Source organism: Narcine bancroftii, chromosome 1 (assembly GCF_036971445.1).
Source record: "Narcine bancroftii isolate sNarBan1 chromosome 1, sNarBan1.hap1, whole genome shotgun sequence".
NCBI lineage: Eukaryota > Metazoa > Chordata > Chondrichthyes > Torpediniformes > Narcinidae > Narcine > Narcine bancroftii.
In genome coordinates, this window is record NC_091469.1 from 234,486,153 (window position 1) to 234,506,961 (window position 20,809).

The following is a 20,809-nucleotide window of genomic DNA, read 5'->3' on the forward strand; positions in this document are numbered from 1 at the left end:
ATTTTCAATTGACTTTAATGATTATGGGTTATGGATATAAAATTAATCTTTATAAGAAATGAATTATTCTTAATAAACATGCATTTACCTGTTTATAATCACACACCTTTTAGAGTGGTTAAAGGCCGTTTTACTGATCTTGGGCTCAAAATTACAAAGACATTTAAAGATCTATATAAAATTTAACTTTCTTCCTTTGATAGATAATGTGAAACAATGTAAATGGTCTCCGTTGGTTTTATCTTTAATAGGTCATATTAATGCTATTAAAATGATAATCTTACCTAAATATTTGTATTTATTTCAAGCAGTCCCAGTTTTTATTCCAAAATCCTTTTTTGATAATATTGACTTATTTGATAATATTGATAATTTGATAATATTTGATAATATTGATAATAGCTTCTTATATTTGGAATAAAAACAATCCCAGATTGTTTTTCCAAATTATAGACCCTATTATTGTGCAGTTAACGTCCACTCGATTATTTTTGGATCTACTATTCTGATAAATTTGAACGCCCTTATTGGGTAGATTTGGAATTAAATTCCGTGCAGAGGTTTTCAGTAGCCTCTTTATTGGGAGCAACTCTTCCTTTTACACTGTCTAAGATCAGTAGACGTACCTTCAACCCAATATTTAAACACATATTATGGATTTAGTTTCAATTTCGGAAGTTCTTTGGCTTGAAATTTTTTTTATTTTATCTAGTACCATTCCTCTTAATTTTTTTTCAACTGTCTATAATTGATCAAGCCTTATCTTTTTGGAAAATTAAAGGAATCGTCTCTTTTTCAGATTTATTTTTAGATGATGGCTTAATGTCTTTTGAACAATTATCTAATAAATATAACATACCCAAATCACATATTTTTAGTAACTTCCAAATTATAAATTTTCTGAATATTTTACTGTCTAACTTACCAACATTGTACCAACTGGATATGATTGATAGTTTTTTTCATTTGAACCCTTTTCATAGGGTTTAATAGGTAACATTTATTATGTTATTAAGATTGAAATCAAATTCTAATGACAAAATTAAAAGGGCCCAGGAGGAGGAATTGCAGTTATATCTACCAGAGCAATTATGGGAGAAGATTTTTGGATTGGTTAATACCTCTTCAATATGTGCTCATCATTCTTTGATTCAATTTAGAGTGGTACATTGGACTCATATGTCAAAAGACAGATTGGCCCTTATTTTTTCTAATGTGGGCCAATATTTGTGATAGATGTAAATCAGAAGTGGCTTCTCTAACTCATATATTTTGGTCATGCCCTATGTTGGAGAGGTATTGGATAGATATTTTTAAGACTTTGTCAGCTAACTGGATATTGGTTTGTAACCTAATCCATTGACTGCTCTTTTTGGAGTTATAGTTCCAGAAGTGGGACAAGTTCCCACTTCCACACCTCAGATTGTAGCCTTTTCTACATTGTTGGCTAGAAGAGCTATCTCATTTAAATGGAAAGATTCTAATCCACCTAGTTTGCTCAACGGTTCTCTCAAATTATGTCATGTTTAGAGAAAGTTAGGAATCATACATTGGATATTTCTGTTAAGTTTGAAGAAACTTGGTGACCTTTTGTAAATTATTTCCACATGACTTCTGGACTATATTTAATTTAATTTTACTTCCTTTCTCTTTGTTAGTGAAGACCAGACGGTTAATTTTTATTAATAAATTCTCAGGATAGGCTGCCCAGTCTTTTACTTATTTTTGTTTTGTTTTTAGATTAGGTGGGGTTTTATATAATAATTTTTTTTAACCCTTTTTTGAAGATTGCAGATTGAGGAGATGTGAACATATTCGGTAATTGTGGCATAATGCAGTATTATATCATATGATGTCATGCAATGATATTTTTTCCCTTTTTCATTATGTTCTCCTATTCTCCTCATGTATTCTTTACCTATAATATGATAAATATAAAGATTGAAAAAGAAAGAAAGAACACTGGCGATGCTTTTTTATGAAGTATCCCATGAGGTTAGATTTAATTTGAATGCTGGAATTGAACTCTGATAAGCAAATTGAATTGACAAAATTTCCCCAAATGATGTTGCACGTTTTCAAATATGAATGACTATACCAACCTGACTTATATTTTGCAGTGGACTTTGCCATAGAGCAAGCTCATCATGGTCTGTTCTTCAATCAGGGACAGTGCTGTTCGGCAGGATCCAGAATATTTGTGGAGGAATCTGTCTACAATGAATTTGTTTGCAAGAGCATTATCCTGGCACAGAAGCATGTTATTGGAGATCCCTTAAATAAAACAGTCACCCATGGACCACAGGTATCAAACAAAAAAAAAGATAATACAGTATGTTATGGAGCAGTGATACACACTCTCACTATAAAGCTGGATTGACAATCTGAAAAGGTTCCAAGGGCCACTCTCATGATCTATACATTATTTTAACCACATGTAGTCATGTGTCTGAAGCTGGAGTTTATTAACAACCAAATTTCTGTTTGGATTGGTATAAAACAAGAATAATCATTCCAAAAACAGTGGGTCAACCTAATGAGTTACTCCACCAGGTTGATTCTTTGTTACTCCAGATTGCATAATCTGCGGTCTCTTGTGGGTCAAAAATAATGGCTTCCTTATTGTAGAGCTCTTCGAAAGAATCAAAGACTTGTTGATCCAAACCAAAGCTTTTATTAGCAAAAGACAGGAGCTCTTCACAGGTGGCCGACCCATCCGGAATGATCTGACCTGGCTAGGGACACAACCCTTTAAGGCCCAGACAGTAGGCGTGGCTAAGCTCTCAGCCAATCGCTGTAAGCACAGTCTAGATACTGTAACTATATACACTATATACATTGGTGATAGATCTGTGCTATCACACTTATTTCAAACCATACTGATATATTTAAGCGTTTGAAGCATAATTTAGTTGGCCATCCTGAAAATTCAGTAACAGTCTGGGCTTTTTGATCCTAATAGCTGTTATCTAAATCTAGAGAGCTTTACAAATTATTCTCTTTTTAATTATTAAATCAATATAAACAGTTACTAATTTGCATTGCAAAATACAGATTACAATAAAAGTCGTAATTTTCATGCAAACTATTTCTCACAGAGATCATACACATTGAAAACTATTAGCTCCATTATATAATTGACAGCAATTTACCAAAAAGCTACTTGCTGTTTGCCAGTGTGAACTGCAGGCCTGAGTCGGCTCAACTGATTCAATTCACCCTTACAGTTCTCTCATCGTTATAGATGTGGTGCCCTGTTAGCCAGAATCAGACACACACAAAGGTAAAGACTGTACAACAGGCTTTCATCCACAAAGACTTCCACAGAGCCAGGCTGGATGTGGCTGCAGCAACTCTGAGTGAGGCCTCGGGAGGCTGACGCAGGCTTATATCCCGGAGGGTGATTGACACCCGACTGGGTGGGGCTTGATCCATTCAGGCAGACTGATTGGCAGCCGACCAGGTGTTGTCCTGTCCCCTTACACTCCTGCAGGGACAGAGGTTGCCCCCTGCAGTAGGCCAGTGGTTTACCACCACAATAGACTCTTCGTTTTGTACACACACACACACACACACACACACACACATTCATTCTTCTGCTAGTCTTCTACCTCCCTCACTTCAGCTAAACAAGTTATAACAGGTGATGATCGAATATGGATCTCCAAAATGAGTCAGTCAAAGAATCTTTATACCTCTAAGAGTTTCTGGAGTTTAATGCATTTTTTAATTGTTAATCCAGATATCCCATAGCGCCCCATCTGAGGCCTGTAATCCCAGCCTTCTCCAGTTGATCACAACTCAATAATTCTAAAGCACCACTCTTATGAGAATGCCTTGACCAAAGGATTTTTCCAACATCTGTTAAAGGTTCATTGTCAATAGTTATTTGACTACCACCAACCCCTTCCCCTTGACTGAGCCTTCCAGCTGCAGGATTCCACCTGTTCAAGCAAAACAGGTGCCACAATGCAAGCAATGTAAACTCCTCAATGCAAACTCCTCAATGCCACAATGCAAGCAATGTAAACTCCTCATTTGTCAGCAGAGCAGCCTCTGCGTGGTGATCAGGTCTACTGGGGCCCTCTGCTCTCTGTGAGATCTGAGAGTTTATAAAATTCCTACAGAAAACATACATCGTAATTATTTGACCAGTGTAGCCATCTATTAACTCTGGGGAGGGCTAGAAAAAACATCCTGGCTGGAGAGGACAGCATGGGAAGAGTTAAAAAAAAGAGTAAAAAATCATGATGAGATGTTTATTTAAACATGTTTTAGATTGCAGTATAAAGGATATATCTGCAAACTTATCAGGGATTTGATATTTAAATATGGGAAGAATATCACAATGTGTTGGTTAATGCTTGTTTGAAATTGTAATGTAGTCATGTTGGCCAGATTATTATTCCAACGATCAAATAAAATCTCTTTGTGGTATCATTTAATATCTGTTATTTTTAAACAATACAGCAAGGTACAAGGTCCTTCCAGGCCATGAAACCTGAGCTTCCCAATTACACCCAACCAACCCCATTCGTTTTGGAAGTGGGAGGAAGCCAGAGCACTTGGAGAAAATCCATGCAGATCACAGAGAGAACGTACAAACTCCAAGCAGTCAGCACCAGGTTCAAACTTGGGCATCTTGGGTATCTAGAAAGGAGGGAGGCAGAAAAATGTTGTGTATTTGGATTTTCAAAAAGACCTTCAATAAGGTGCCACATAAGAGGCTGCTTAAATAAGATAAGAGCACGTGGAATTAGAGGAAAGATATTAGGTTGGGTGGAGCATTGGCTGACAGGCAGAAAGCAAAGGATGGGAATAAAGGGGTCCTTTTCTGGTTGGTTGTCTACTACTAATGGCATTCCATAGTCATAATGTCGGGGCCACTTTTTACAATTTACATTATGATTTAGATAATCGATTAAATCATTTTGTGGTCAAGTTTGGAGATGACACCAAGATAGGTGGTAGAGTAGGAAGTGTGAAGAAACCGAAAGATTGCAGAGAGACTTGGACCACTTAGGAGAGTGGGCAAAGAAATGACAGATGAGATACAATTTTGAGAAATGTACGGTTGTACATTTTGGAAGAAGAAATAAACAGGATGGGGAGAAAATTCAAAATTCTAATGTGCAAAGGGACTTGGGGGTCCTCGTGCAAGATTCCCTAACCACCAGGTTGAATTGGCAGAAAGAAAGCAAATGCTATGTTGGCATTCATTTTAAGGGGAATAGTGTATAAAAGTAAGGAGGTGTTGATGAAGCTCTATGGGGCACTGATGAAACCTGTACCGTGTGCAGTTTTGGGCCCCTTAGCTTAGAAATGATGTATTAATGTTGGAGAGAGAACAGAGAATGTTTACCAGGATGATTCCAGGAATGCAAGGGCTAACATACGAGGAATGCTTAGCGGCTCTTGGACTTCATTCATTGGAGTATAGAAGAATGAGAGGGAATCTCTTAGAAATGTTTTGAATGACAAAAGGATTGGACAGAGTAGATGTGAATAAGATGTTTCCCTTGGTGGGTGAATCCAGGACAAGAGGGCACAGTCTTAGAATTAGAAGGTACCCATTTAAAATAGAGGTGAGGAGAAATTTCTTTAGCCAAAGGGTGTTGGATTTTTGGAATTCATTGCCACATACAGCTGTGGAGGCCCGATAATTGGGATGTTTAAGAGGGAGATTGGTAGGTATCTAATTAGTCAGGGTATTAAAGGATATGGGGAAAAGGCTGGAACTTGGAACTAGAAGGGAGAACAGTTCAGCTCAGGGTATGCAGAGCAGACTTGATGCGCCAAATGACCTACTTCTGTTTCTTTTTCTTTAACCATATATAACCATATCCTCTCTCTTTGGCTTGGCTTCGCGGATGAAGATTTATGGAGGGGGTAAAAGTCCACGTCAGCTGCAGGCTCGTTTGTGGCTGACAAGTCCGATGCGGGACAGGCAGACACGGTTGCAGCGGCTGCAGGGGAAAAATGGTTGGTTGGGGTTGGGTGTTGGGTTTTTCCTCCTTTGCCTTTTGTCAGTGAGGTGGGCTCTGCGGTCTTCTTCAAAGGAGGTTGCTGCCCGCCAAACTGTGAGGCGCCAAGATGCACAGTTTGAGGCGATATCAGCCCACTGGCGGTGGTCAATGTGGCAGGCACCAAGAGATTTCTTTAGGCAGTCCTTGTACCTTTTCTTTGGTGCACCTCTGTCACGGTGGCCAGTGGAGAGCTCGCCATATAACACGATTTTGGGAAGGCGATGGTCCTCCATTCTGGAGATGTGACCCACCCAGCGCAGCTGGATCTTCAGCAGCGTGGACTCGATGCTGTCGACCTCTGCCATCTCGAGTACTTCGACGTTAGGGATGAAAGCTCTCCAATGGATGTTGAGGATGGAGCGGAGACAACGCTGGTGGAAGCGTTCTAGGAGCCGTAGGTGATGCCGGTAGAGGACCCATGATTCGGAGCCGAACAGGAGTGTGGGTATGACAACGGCTCTGTATACGCTTATCTTTGTGAGGTTTTTCAGTTGGTTGTTTTTCCAGACTCTTTTGTGTAGTCTTCCAAAGGCGCTATTTGCCTTGGCGAGTCTGTTGTCTATCTCATTGTCGATCCTTGCATCTGATGATATGGTGCTGCCGAGATAGGTAAACTGGTTGACCGTTTTGAGTTTTGTGTGCCCAATGGAGATGTGGGGGGGCTGGTAGTCATGGTGGGGAGCTGGCTGATGGAGGACCTCAGTTTTCTTCAGGCTGACTTCCAGGCCAAACACTTTGGCAGTTTCCGCAAAGCAGGACGTCAAGCGCTGAAGAGCTGGCTCTGAATGGGCAACTAAAGCGGCATCATCTGCAAAGAGTAGTTCACGGACAAGTTTCTCTTGTGTCTTGGTGTGAGCTTGCAGGCGCCTCAGATTGAAGAGACTGCCATCCGTGCGGTACCGGATGTAAACAGCGTCTTCATTGTTGGGGTCTTTCATGGCTTGGTTCAGCATCATGCTGAAGAAGATTGAAAAGAGGGTTGGTGCGAGAACACAGCCTTGCTTCACGCCATTGTTAATGGAGAAGGGTTCAGAGAGCTCATTGCTGTATCTGACCCGACCTTGTTGGTTTTCGTGCAGTTGGTTATGCTAACAGTACCACCCAAATAAGGGAAAGAAAATTTTAAACCTTTTTCATTTAACTAAGATATTTCACCTTGGCCTATTATTTAACACTAAACTGCATCCTAGATTTAATTTAACATGATAATAGAATGAGCTGATCACTCTGGGACAAGGTATTATCAGTGATATTTTACGAGAGTTTGGCAACCAAAAATGCAATAATTGTGATACATTGCCAATCGAAAACATGGAGATATAGAAAATCTGATAAATAAACATTTTTGTTTAATTCCCAATGTTGTCGAAGAAGCACAAACTGCAGATTTAAAGTGACATTGCAGCGATAGGGACCTATTACTAGATGTGAGCAACAGGGTACTAACTCACCAAAATAGTCAAATTGTGAATGCTAAAAATTTAACGAAGATATTCAAAATGCTAGAAACATTCAGGAGTATAGGCAATATCTTTTGGAAGAAAAATATATGGTTCTTATTTCAGGTCAGTGGCCTTTACTTTCATACCATGAACCAGAAATAAGTGAATCAGGGTTGCTTTGGATGTGAAGGATTTTAAAATCCCAAAATTAATCCATCCCAAATCAGCTCATTTTTGAGAAACCCAGAAACTGCAGACGCTGGAATCTTGAGCAAATAAAGAATTGCTGGAGGAACTCAGCAGAACAGATATCACTCATGGATAGAAATGGTCACTCAACGTTTTGGGTCGGTTGGGACCCTTTATTCAGCCATTTTTGATTTCAATACATTGAAGCTGGAAAGGGCAACCAATTTTCTCCCATGAAGCCAAAGGGACACTTAAATACATTAATGAGATTTCATACCTTAGATTTTTATCTCTTTTTTAAATTTAAGCCTGAATGGATGGGTTTCCCAGACCTCGGGAATCCTGGCAGCTAAAGGGAAGTAAAGACAGCTTTGTGGAAGAGGTAAGTGTCTTTACAGCATGGCTTGCAAGAGATGTGAAGCAGGATGCCTTAAACCACAAGCTTTTTTGCTTCCCTCTTTGCTCTCAGATGTCCTTTGCCACTGCAATTGCATCAAATAGATGTCACCCACACATCTCCCAAACCACTGTTATCATATGCCCATAAATCACCAAACTTTAATCTTAAAAACAAGATTTCCCACCCCAGCAAAATGATTGTAACCTCCCCATCTCTGCTTCAGCCTGTTATCAGCCTCCTCCCAATCCTCAGTCCATGGAACTGAATTTTGGGAGCACAGGGCAAAGGCAGCCACTATGACATGGGCAGTCTTAGATAAACAAAATCAAACATGTGTCTCGTTCTTTTAAATGAGTTATACTTGGAGCCCTGTGTAAAGTATATTTAAAATTCAATTAATATATTGAAATATAAACAAATAAAAACAATTATGGAGACCTCGCAGGTCATTCAGCATAAAGTGTGTGTCAATGTTTCAAGTCAAAACTATACATCAGGACTAATATGCAAGGGGAAATATTACCAGTACACACCAATACCAAGGATGTGGGGGTGAGGTGGGGGGTAGGGGGGAGAGAGTAGAGTACCGAAACTGGTAGATGAAAGATGAAACAAGATAGAGAGAGGATGACAGGCTAATGGAACCAGGTGAGGCTGAGGCCACTGGAAAGGTAAACAAAGGATGAAGAAAACTATCTGGACCAGTGAGTGTGTGTGGGAGGGGAGCACATCGATACCATTGGATTGCCAACGCCATTAACGAAATATGAAATGTTGTTTGACCATTGTGCGTTTTTTCTCTCCATAATAATGGAAAAGGGTGTGGGGTGGCAAGTTGGTGTGTGAATGGGAAGGAGAGTTAAAATGACACAACCTGAAGCTTCAGGTGCCGTTGCAAATGCTCTGCACAATATTTGCATAAACAAAACTCGATTTCTCCATTGCAGAGGAGGACACTCCATGAGCATTGAATGTAGATGAACCTCTGCTTTACTTGGAGGGCTGTTTGTGTCCCTGGATGATGGTGCTCACAATGTGGCCTCCTCTACGTTGGTGAAACCAGGCATAGATAAGTGAGCATTTTGCAGAACACTGCACTCTGTCCACAAAGGCCATCTCAACCTTGCAGTAGCTGGTCACTAATCATATTACAGAGGGGCCAAAACCCAATTGGAAGAAGTGTTTCATATTCTACTTTGGTAGCTTGCAATGATATGAACAATGCTTTCAAATTTCAGGTAACCCAAGCCCCTGGCATTCTCCTCCCATTTAGCTGTTAGTTTTCTTCTCCCTCCCTATTCATCTTTTCCATCCCTTCAAGCACCCAGTTTCATCTGCCCTTCGTTCCCTTCCTTCTGGTTTCATCTATCACCTACTGGCCTCTATCCCACCCTCCCTCCTGCCACCACCCTGAGTATCTGCTAGAATCAAGAAGGGTGACAGGAGATTTGATTGTAATAATACAAGATATTGAGGATATTAAACTGATGGATGATATGGGGGAGAATCTAGAGCTAAATGTCTCGCTGTATAAAATAAGGGTCACCTATTGACGATAGAGAGTAAGTGTGATAGTACAGATTCTATCACCAATGTGTACATGTACAGATTGTAGTGTAGGATGACTGTGATTGGCTGAGAGTGTAGCCACACCTACTGGCAGGTCTTAAAGGATTGCTCCTAGCCAGACCAAGTCATTCTGGACTGGTCGACCTACTTGTGATATGCTCCAGTCTTTTAGTTAATAAAAGCCTTGGTTTGGATCAACGCGCACTACAGTAGGCATAAGATTTTTGCAGAGGGACTGAATCTTTGGGATTCCCTTCCTCAAATAAAAGTAGAAGAAGACTTGCTTGATGGATGCTTAATAAGCACAAGGGTGAAAGGATATTGTGTGTAGATGGGAATGCTGGTGTCCTGGCATGCTTAGCAATGTTGACCAAAACTAGATTACTTCCTCATGAAATATTGATGTAAAGTTTCCAACATATAGCAGAAGTTATCATGAGAGGGCGCAGAGACGAGCAACTTTTTTGAGCAAAGTTCCAGTTGTGAAACTAATTACATTTCTTGGTTTAGAATCTCTGTCATTTCCCACTTTATTCGTAATAGGGACATCTGGAATCAGACTTGGCTAAGGAGCCAAGTAAACAGAGGCTGTAGTTGGAAGCCTATGCTTGGGACCTGAATGATTGCAGGTTGACTAAATGCAAAGTACCCCATACATGAGAAACTAGGAGTGTGGCGCTAGCTCATAGCTCCAATATCTTAGATTTTAAATGGGTGTAGGGGCGGGGGAGGGGTTTGGACATTTTTCCTGTGATCACATGGGTTTCCTCTGTATATCTGAAATGATAATTTATCCAATAAAAAGGGATCTACTGAAGAGCTTTTAACAAGCCCACTATATTTTAAAAAGGTTTTGACTTAAGTTTGGAATAAACCTATCAACAAAGTTAAATCAATGCAAGCTTATAATGTACACATTAAGTGATAGCTCAAAGTTAATAAGGAGAAAATGAAAACCGAGTTAAATAATAAAAGGTTCTATAACAAGTAAGCATGTATTTGTTTTAGCAATCAGAATTTGCAAAAGCGACGTTTCCACAGAGACATACAAGCAGACAAGTGTTACTCTTTTCATTGCAATCTAGCCTTCAAGGCATTTTTACATTCCCAGTGATTTTGCACAGTTCAAAAAATACCCTAGATAGAAGGCATTCAATGTCGAACTGTTTTGTGTGATGTATTCATTCTTTTTATTTTCTCTGATGACATTTTGACAGATTGATAAAAAGCAGTATGATAAAATTCTCAGTTTAATTGAGAGTGGGAAGAAAGAAGGAGCCAAGCTGGAATGTGGAGGCTTGCCATGGGGAGATAAAGGCTTCTTCATTCAGCCTACAGTATTCTCAGAAGTCACAGATGAAATGCGCATTGCTAAGGAAGAGGTAAGGCAGCTTTGCACATCAGCTTGTAAAATAGATGCATATTTCAGACTCCTATTCCTAAATGTTTTTAACAGGATTTTTTTAAGCTTACAGTTTAATGGAAGTATTCTTCTTCTGAGTTCTTTAGTTCTGGCAATACAAGGTGATTAAGAATGTTAAATCTTAACTTGTATTTGATTTCAGTTTACTCTCAACCAGTCTTGCTGATTAAAAGGCAGCATATCTAAATGGTGGACTGCTCCGTTTTAATGGAGGAGCAGCTGGCAAGCTCCTATCTAACAAGGAGAAACACAGCTCCTGGTACCAGCTGCAGAAAACCACTTAAAACAGCTATGATATCTCCAGCTCAGATCATTCAGATCATGGAAAAAAAATCACAAAACTTTTTTAAAAGTGGGAGTATTAAGATTTACGTTGTTTATAGACCACAGTAACCTTGAATTAATGTTTGTTCATGACACCAAGGGTATTGCAATGTTCCATGCTTGTCCAAGTCAACCAAGCATACATGAGAACAGTGAAAGTTGGCAACAGTTTGAACTTGAGAACATGATGTTGCTTCACATGATGTCCACACAAATCAATGAGACAAAAAGATAATGTTTAGTGTCATAACACGATGGGAACCATGGCTTGCCAACTTTATAAAATGTCCAAAATAAGGTCAATTATCTGTTGATCAATGTATTAAAATTTTAACCCTTTTTAAATATGCTCATAATTTAAGGAATATTAAAATAATTGTGCATATATATTGTTTCCTTCACAACTTCTCAACGACTTTAAAATAAAACAGATCTTTGGACCAGTGCAGCAGATAATCAAGTTTAAAACAGTTGAAGAAGTTATTAAAAGAGCTAACAACACGCATTATGGTTTAGTTGCTGCAGTTTTCACCAAAGACATCAATAAAGCATTTACAGTGGCTTCAGCTCTTCAAGCTGGGACTGTGTGGTAAGCTTTTTAAGTAGATACAGAGTATGTTCACATATTCCTGAGCTATCTGTGAATTATATGGCCCATTGCATTGAATTTCACAGTTGAGCATATTAATCTTCCCACAGGCTTAATTGTTACAATGCATTGAATGTTCAGAGTCCCTTCGGAGGATTTAAAATGTCTGGAAATGGTAGAGAAATGTAAGTATTAAAACAGTGTTTCAAATAAAATTGCAAGGTTAGTGCTTTTAGTTCAATTTAGATTTCGTATTGCAACGTATGTGCAATAGTATATAAAAGAAATACATGAATTACTCTTTAATGGTAGAGTCACTTTTAGACACAGGTAAACAGAGAGATGAGGCCCTACAGAGAGAATTTAGGGGGTTAGATACAAAGTTGAAAACCAGAATCTCAGTGGTTGTCATCTCAGTATTAGTCCTTCTGCCATGTGAGGAATACGAAGGTAGGACAGGAAAGAAGTTGAAGGAGGGAGGGGAGAGTGTTTGGATCATGGGGATCCCTTCTCGTGACCAGTATTAGATTAACAGGTTGCACCTGAATTTTAAATCTAAATTTTTACATTTAATTTTAAATTTAGACATAAAGCATGATAACGGGCCCTTTGGGTCCACAAACCTGTGCCTTCTGATTACACCCAAATGTACTCCTGATACATTTAGAATGGTAGAGGAAACTGGAGCCCCTGGAGAAAAGTCATGCAGACACGAGGAGACCGTCCAAACTCCTTACAGACAGCACTGGAGTTGGTCCCATTTGTTGGCGCTGTAACGGTATTGCACTAACCACTACGCTATCCGTGCCAGCTGGAGAGGTTAAGAACATCCTTGCAGAGAGATTTACTAGTGCTACTCAAGATGGGTTAAATAAGAGAGGGAAATGAGTGGAATGCAGAATGATAGTGCCGTAGATGGGGAGTTAGAATCTTGTGCAGGAAAAGAGACAGGCAAGTCCAGAGGGCAAGTGGGCAGCGAGAGATGGGGAAATATGAGAAGGAGCGCAGCTTTTACTTCAATATAAGACTGATGAGCTGGGAACATTGATCAATAAATGGAATCACGATGTTGCTGCAATCATAGAAACATGATTAAGGGAAGGGCAGAAGTGGCAGCAGTATTGCTATGTGGTAGAGAGGTTTCTGGTGCAACAGAGGGCATACAAAGCGAGTGGGTGCTGTACTGCTGACTGGGGACACAATTCTGGCAGGACTCAGAAAAGACATTTTGGAGGAACGGCCAACGAAGCCATATAGAGTCATATACAGCATGGAAACAGGCCACTCGGCCTTCTCTGTCTACGCTGACCATTGTGTCCATCTAAACTACTGCTAGACTGCATTAATTCTATATTCCTGTCTTGCACATTCAAATATCTGTCAAGATGATTCTTAAACATTGCTATTGTTTCTGTATCCACCACCTTTTCTGACAGCTCATTCCAGATATCAACTATGCTTTGTGTGAAAAATGCACCCCTCCGATCTCCTCTAAAACCTCCTCCCTCCCACATTAAACCGATGCCTTCCAGTTGTAGTTAAACAAAATAAATGTGGAGATGCTGGCATTGTGCCATGCACAAACCTGCTGGAAAAACTCAGCAGGTCAGGCAGCATCCATAGGAAGTAAAGGGTAGCCAATTTTTTGACCCTAGGCCCTTTGTCATGTTGGTAACCCACACAGCCTAGTCCCACCTCTGTGTGTTTGGCTCTCTAAACCTATCCTATCCATCTATCCATCCAATTTTTTTTCTTAAACATTTCAATTGAACCTACTTCAACTACCTCCTCTGGCACCTCATTCCATACACTCACCACCCTCTGTGTGAAAAGATTGTCCTCAAGTTCCTGTTAAATCTCTTCTCCCTCACTTTAATCCTATGTCCTCTGCTTCTTGATTCCCTACTCACACTAAAGCTCACTGTGTTCACTTTTATGATTTTGTACACCTCCATGAAATCACCGCTTGTCCTCCTGCACTCCAAGGAGAAAAGCCCCAGCCTGTTCAACCTCTCCCTATAGCTCAGGCCCCCAAGTCCTGACAACATCCATGTAAATCTCTGCACCCCTCTCCAGCTTGACAACTTGATGTAAGAAACATCTAGTAAAAGCACAATGCTGGAGAAACTCAGGAGGTCAAACAGTGTCCTTTATAGAGTAAAGATACATAACTAATGTTTTTGGGCTTGAGCCCTTCATCAAGGGATGGAAAACTGTAGGTAGGCACCTGAACAAAATGCTGGGGAGAGGGGCAGTGGGAGGGTCAAAGGGAGGAGCACAGTCCCAAAGGCAGAAGGAAATAGCTGGATAAGGGAGGGAGGGCACACCAGCAATCAGAGGGAGGAAGGATGGCTGTGAATGGAGAGGGAATGGGGTGGAGAGCTAGAAGACAAAGGGAAAGGGAAAGGAGGGAGAATGGAGTGTAGGCTGGCAGAAACCAGAGAAGTCAATGTTAATGCCATCCAGTTGGAGAGTGCCCAGGTGTAAAATCAATTTATGGGTAGTCTTGATGGGACAGTACATGAGGCCATGGACAGACAGGTGAGCATGGGAGTGGAGCATAGAATTGAAGTGGTTGGCCACTGCGAGATTCCTGTCACTTACATGGACAGAGCAAAGGCACTCAGTGAAGTGAACTCCCAATCTGCGCCCAGTCTCTCTGATGTCGGAAGCACCGAGTGCAGTAGATCACTCCCATGGATACACAAGTCAAGTGTTGCTTGAAAGGATTGTTAGCGGTGTGAAAGTATAAGTGTAATGAATATGCTTAACAAAGGGTTCATGGATTAATTGAGAAAATACAGTAGCTGCTTGTGAGATGATGAGAACATAACTGTTTTCTTACCATGACCTTCTTTGTGCTGCAGTGAGATAGTAGCTAACTCCACATGAATGTCAATATATCCTGAGTAAAGAACATTGACATTTCTCAGAGATTTCTAGGCACTACAGGTTATTGTAAACACAAAATTGCCAGATGTGTGTAACTTGTGTGAAACTTGCGAGGGTCTCATGCAGACCCCTGCCCAAAAGGAGTATAAAAGTCCAACGAACATGCCGATGCTTTGAGTGGGGGTTCAGTGTAGAGAACGAGTTACTAAATTCTTTCCTTATCACTCCTCACTCCCACTTGCATTTCCAAGGTGAAGCAAAGAAACCGTTGTGCGCTTAATTGGTTCTGCTCTTTTCTGCTATTTGGTGAGGGAGGAAGTGTGCGCACAAACATGGCACTTCCTGCGGTCGCAGGGGAAGGCGCCAAGGGGCAATTGAGATGAGGGAGTCACAGAGGGAGTGGTCCCCACAGAAGGAGGAGAGGGGCTGAGAAGGGAAAATGTGCCTTGTGGTGGGATCATGATGAGGTGGTGGAAATGATGAGGGAATAACAATTCAAGAGGCCATGGACACACATGTCAGCATGGGAGGGGGGGTGCCAAATTGAGAACAGTACATGAAACCGAAACTTCTGGTTAGCAACTCCTTGTGAGCAAACATCCTACTAATTTCCAGAAATGTTTCAAATGCCCGTCAAGACACAACCCAAAGTGAACCAGCAACCAAAACCGTGAAAAGAATTTAAGTGCTGTGATTATATCTGACCTTTACAAAACAGTAGTGCAGCCAGGAGTGATGCCGACTCTCAGTTCCAGTGACCATGGTTCAATCCGAACCTCTGGTCCCATCAGTGGAGTTTATATGTTGTCCCTCTAACTACATGGCTTTCCTGCTACATAAGTTAATTGGCTTCTGTAAATTTTTCCTAGCATGCAGGTGAGTGGTAAACTCTAGCATTGGGGAAGTACATGAGGAAAATTGGTGTAAAAACAGGTGCTTTATAGTCGGCCTGGTTCTGTGCTGTATCTCTCCAGGACTCTGTAACATTGAAAAACCTTCAACTGCCAAAAATAATCAAATTGTTTTTAAAAAAGTGAAAATTTGAGTTAAGAATAAATACATTCCTTCAAAAAAAAATGTAGTTTTCCTGAAATCTTACTCCCTTCCTTGAAGGCATTCTTTTCCATCAAAAGGAATGAAAATGCTGAATCTATGCCAAGTCCAACCTGGTTCAGGTTTATTGCTGATGCATCAAACGCCAAATATTACTGCACAGTATGGACCCTTCATCCCACAATGTTGTGCTAATCTAAATAAACCAACTCCACATCAATCTAATCTTTCCCTACTCACAGCTACTATAGTTGTTACATCGATGTGCCTATCTAAGTCTTTTAAATGTCTCTATTGAATCAGTCTCCACCACCATTCTCTGTGTAAAAATAAACTTTCTTCCACTCACATTAAACAAATGGTATTGGGCACTGTCACCCTAGGAAAAAGGTGCTGGCTGTCCACCCTATCTATGCTTCTCATAATCTTGTACATATCCATAAAGTCATCTCTCATCCTCCAACAATCCTTAGCTCTCTCAATCTTTCCTTATTAGGCATGTTCTCCAATCCAGGCAACATCCTGGTATATCTCTTCTGCACTCTCTCCAAAGCTTCCACATCCTCCCTTTAATGAGGTGACCAGAACTGAACACATGACTCAAAGTGTGGTTGAACCAGAGTTTTGTAGAGCTGCAACTCAATGAAGGCCAGCACACCACATGCATTCTTAACCACCTCCTTGGGGGAAATATGGACTATATCCAGCTTAACCAAGGAAAATTTAGGAAGTTGGTGTTGTCCCACTTCCTCTGGACTCCAGCATCAGAGCGTGTTCTGAACCTCAGTGTTCCTCCAAATAGACCTCAGATGTAATTTATATGTTAATTTGGACATCCCTTGACAAATATCACAACAGAAATTAATGTTGTGAGCACAACTGCATTGCTGATACTAATTTTGGTTATTCCCATAATGATGACTGAATTAAAGGACAAGAACAAATTCAAGAAAGCACAGAATTTCCTGAACATATTCCACTCCTGTCTAAACCTAAGGATTTATGCTTATGAATGTTAAAAAGGAAGGCCCATTTAAACCATACCTTTCACATTCCTTTGAGAGCATATCACATTTCTGCTGCCGTTGCAACATGGAAAATGTGCCTTCTCCTTTAAAAACAACAGGATTCCACCTCTAATATAACAATAGGCAGGTAATCTGGTTTTGGACATTTGGTTTCAGGAATGAAATACTGATCGGAACACTGTGGTTTGCTGTTGTTCCATGAAATGCTGCATGTGATCAATATCCCAAAAAGAGAACCCCTGCAACATGATTCAAGATGCCAGTGATGCTTGCAGTTGTTTTAAAGGTGGTGCTGCCGTGGGTATGGACCCAGGAGGAGTGGAGGAGCCAAACTGTGTCTTCAGCACTCTTCTTCAGGATCCTACTGCCCAGTCATCCCAACTTGCCCACAGCGACCAAAATGTCCCACCCACCCTTGTACCACCTGTGTGCTTCAACCACCTCCTCCAGCAGCCATATATGTGGACCCTTAGTGTAAAAAAAGTTACGCCTCAAATTTAAACTGCCTGTAGTATGGGGACAATGGCATTTCTGTTACAATGAATCCATGAAGGTCATGCCCAAGATGGTGACACACTTGCTTGGCAGCCCAAACCACATGTTGTGGGCTCCGGGGGAGCAGCTGGCCAATGCAGTGGGCCAGAGTTGGAGATTCGCAACCCACCAAGACGAAGCCTGCAGTGGACCCTACAGGGCGGGAGACCACAACGAGCAGCTCAGAGACCGAAGACCTTAAACCAGGCTGCCAGAGTCTAGCTCATGGGAACCAGGTATCCATACAAGGATTCATGAAGGTGCCAATGGCCATTATGGTTCCCGCATTCCCTCAGGCACTAGTAAGCTTCCTAATCATAATAGGGGGTTTGGAACCAGAGGAAAGGGACTTGGATGCCTGGAGCTCAGGTTCACCATTGAAGGTTACGAAAGCGCAGGAGGTGGCGGGATCCGTGGAGTATCGATGACTGATTTGCTTGTACTTCTCTTTCTCTTGATGAGGTCCTGGAGAAGTGGCACCTCTTTGTGTGTCCTTATAGGGCAAACAAAAGAAAACAAATCTTGGATACGTCTCCTTTAAAAACAACAGGCTTCCACCTAATATAATAATACATTACAATAAAGGAAACTGAAAATCTTGGAACTTGATGGACAGATGAACTGAAGATTCAGCCCAGATTTTTATGCTGATCTCAAGAATGAGACTTGAAAACTTCTGACTCAGAAGCAAAAGCACCGCCTGCTGAGTCACAGAAGATCAAAGTTGAATGACTGAGCCTGGGCTTGGAGCTTGAGCAACGAGAAGGATGAAAGGAATCCTAACACCGTGCTTGTGTGCAAATATTTTACTTCCCAAGCCAGCACACGTAACATGGTTACTGTGGTTTTTCCAGGCTGGGCAACTGGAACAACTTTGGAGACTTAATTTGCTGCCTCTGCCACCTCCCTCCACATATCTTCTTTTTAAGAGGGTAATCTTCATCATGACACCTGCATATCTTGTAGTTAACACTCCATTTGTTAAAGGGCATTTTGGTTAATAATGTTACTTCCAGATGTACTTCTATCTCACACCAAAAAAATCGTCTCTTCCTTTAAGGCCAACAGCTGCCCATTAAAATCATTTAACTGAATGGATTTTGCAACTGGCAATCAATTCCACTGGTGGTCTGACACCTGCAGAGGATTTTCCACTTGTGAGTTACCAAATATGAGAGTTGTAGTCAAGTTAGTCATCCCAGCAGTGGGCCTGGGTGGGAAACCAGCCATCATTTTGCTCGTCTCAGAAAGGTTGGGCTAAAATGTGCAAATATCTACAAATAAACATGAAAAGTATCATCTACTTTTGCATTAATTACAAAAGCAAAATTACCTAATATAATTCTTTCTTTCCAGGGGAGAATACGGTCTTCAGGAGTATACAGAAATTAAGACCATTACCATCAAAATTCCACAGAAGAATTCCTAAAATATTCTAAATTAAAACAGGTGAAGAATTTTCAACAAAAAAAATATGATCTGAGGCTTTTTAATTCTAAATCTAACCACCACAGTTCATTTGTGTAGTTTTGCAACCCTGTATGTGACAGCCATTTTATATCCTGAAGTATGAATAATATATCAAAGTAGAATTTACCTATTAGTACATTACATAATAAAATAGTGATTTAAATATATATTCAAACTAGCTTATAGTATGGACATTTTGTTTTGGCAATTTTAATTTTTTATTCATTTAATAAAAGATTGATCTTATCTAGCTTCATCAAGCAAATTACTGTGATCCATTCCCTGATCTTAGTAATGTTCTTTGATGTTGTTATATTTGCCTCAATTTGCAAATCTATCATGCTTGTTTTGAAATTCTTTTCCCTACTTACTTGAAGTGCACATGTATATTCTGTAGATTATTCCCTTTTTTCTAATATTTTGTGGCAAATATCTTTAGACAAAAATGCTTGTGATATCAGACAAGAGTGAGTAAAATGCAATTGCACTGGTATATAAAAAAAATAGAATCATTGGAGAGAATAAATGCAAGTAGGCTTTTTCCACAGAGGTTAAGTGAGATACATCCAGAGGACATGCATAAGGGTGAAATGGAAAAGGTTTAGGGGAACATTAGGGGCAATTTCTTTGTTAGAGAGTGGTGGGAATATGGAATGAGCTGCCAGCTGAAGTGCTGAATGCAGGTTCAATTTTAACATTTGTTACATCGCAGACCAGCTGCAATGGAAATTCGCCAATGCAGTGTTACTTTTCTTTTAGTAGTTATTAATAAATATAGTGTTTTAATAATATAACACATTAGTCAAATCAAATCCAACTCTGTGTGTGTGTGTGTGTGTGTGTGTGTGTGTGTGTGTGTGTGTGTGCGTGCATGTGTGTGTGTGTGTGTGTGTGTGTGTGAGAGAGAGAGAGAGAGAGAGATCGAGCGCTACCTGAACTATTACTGTTTATAGGCACAATTCTGGAAAGACATTCCAAAGTTCAGTCTTAGAAATTCATCGTCAAAATGCACACTTTAAAACTGATGCACAGAAGTAATCATGAAAGTGAGGGGAGAGACCGAGTGACCGGACTGCCAAAAACTCATGAATCCTCAACCAGTTGCTTCTAGAGAAACATCCTTTCATACAAATGGTTGTCACAACTTCCCTTTTCCTTCTGTAGGGGAAATGAAATGCGTGACTTCCATAATGCTTTCAAAACCCAGGTACTGGTCAATTGAAATGACCTTTCCTCTGGTCATGGGGGGGGGGGGGGTTTAATAATTTCCCTGACAGGGAGAATCAACTGAGTCATTTCTGCTCTGTGTTCAATGAGATGGCTACTGGTCATGAAGTGTTGTTCCTCCAGTGTTTCACGCACAGGACTCTCTCACGTCCTGTGTCCCTGGAAAAAGCCACACATTGTCCTTTCTCCTCTCCAAAGTAGTGAATTTGGGTACAGCTTGTTCTAGCTGTTGAGACCAAGGCTGTCCACAGCTGTGAATGATTGCAGCCTGTACTAGCCCTCAAAGTGTTACATTAAATGAAAGGGGAGGTCGTAACATGTTCCCCCCCAATAAAGAAAAATTTGATCTGTATGAGCAAAAGTTTAACTGCAACCTACAATGTTTGGAATAATAAATTCACTATTACATGATATAATAGAGACAAATATAATTTTTTACAGCAGCAGATACAATTAATAAGTTTCATTTTGCTGCAAAACATTGCAAACTTAACATCTTGAAAGGCAATCAGCAATTACATTATCCTTGCCTCTAATATGAGTTATCATTAAATCATATTCCTGCAGAATTAGTCTTCAGTTTAACAATCATTTATTTTCATTTTTCATTCTACTCATGAAAACTAAGGGATTATGGTAAGTA

General features: G+C 40.3%; 1 protein-coding gene across 2 annotated transcripts in view; it reads left to right on the forward strand.

Moving 5' to 3' along the window:
• Positions 1-19,733, forward strand: part of LOC138740375 (retinal dehydrogenase 2-like) — a 70,578-nt gene extending 50,845 nt beyond the window's left edge. For both annotated transcript variants that reach the window (XM_069892929.1, XM_069892938.1), the window contains 5 exons: positions 2,121-2,305; positions 10,844-11,008; positions 11,805-11,962; positions 12,073-12,147; positions 18,826-19,733. In XM_069892929.1, coding sequence (XP_069749030.1) covers positions 2,121-2,305; positions 10,844-11,008; positions 11,805-11,962; positions 12,073-12,147; positions 18,826-18,898 — 656 coding nt within the window. In that variant the 3' untranslated portion in view covers positions 18,899-19,733. The remainder of the gene's footprint in view (positions 1-2,120; positions 2,306-10,843; positions 11,009-11,804; positions 11,963-12,072; positions 12,148-18,825) is intronic.
• Positions 19,734-20,809: the final 1,076 nt, after the last annotated feature.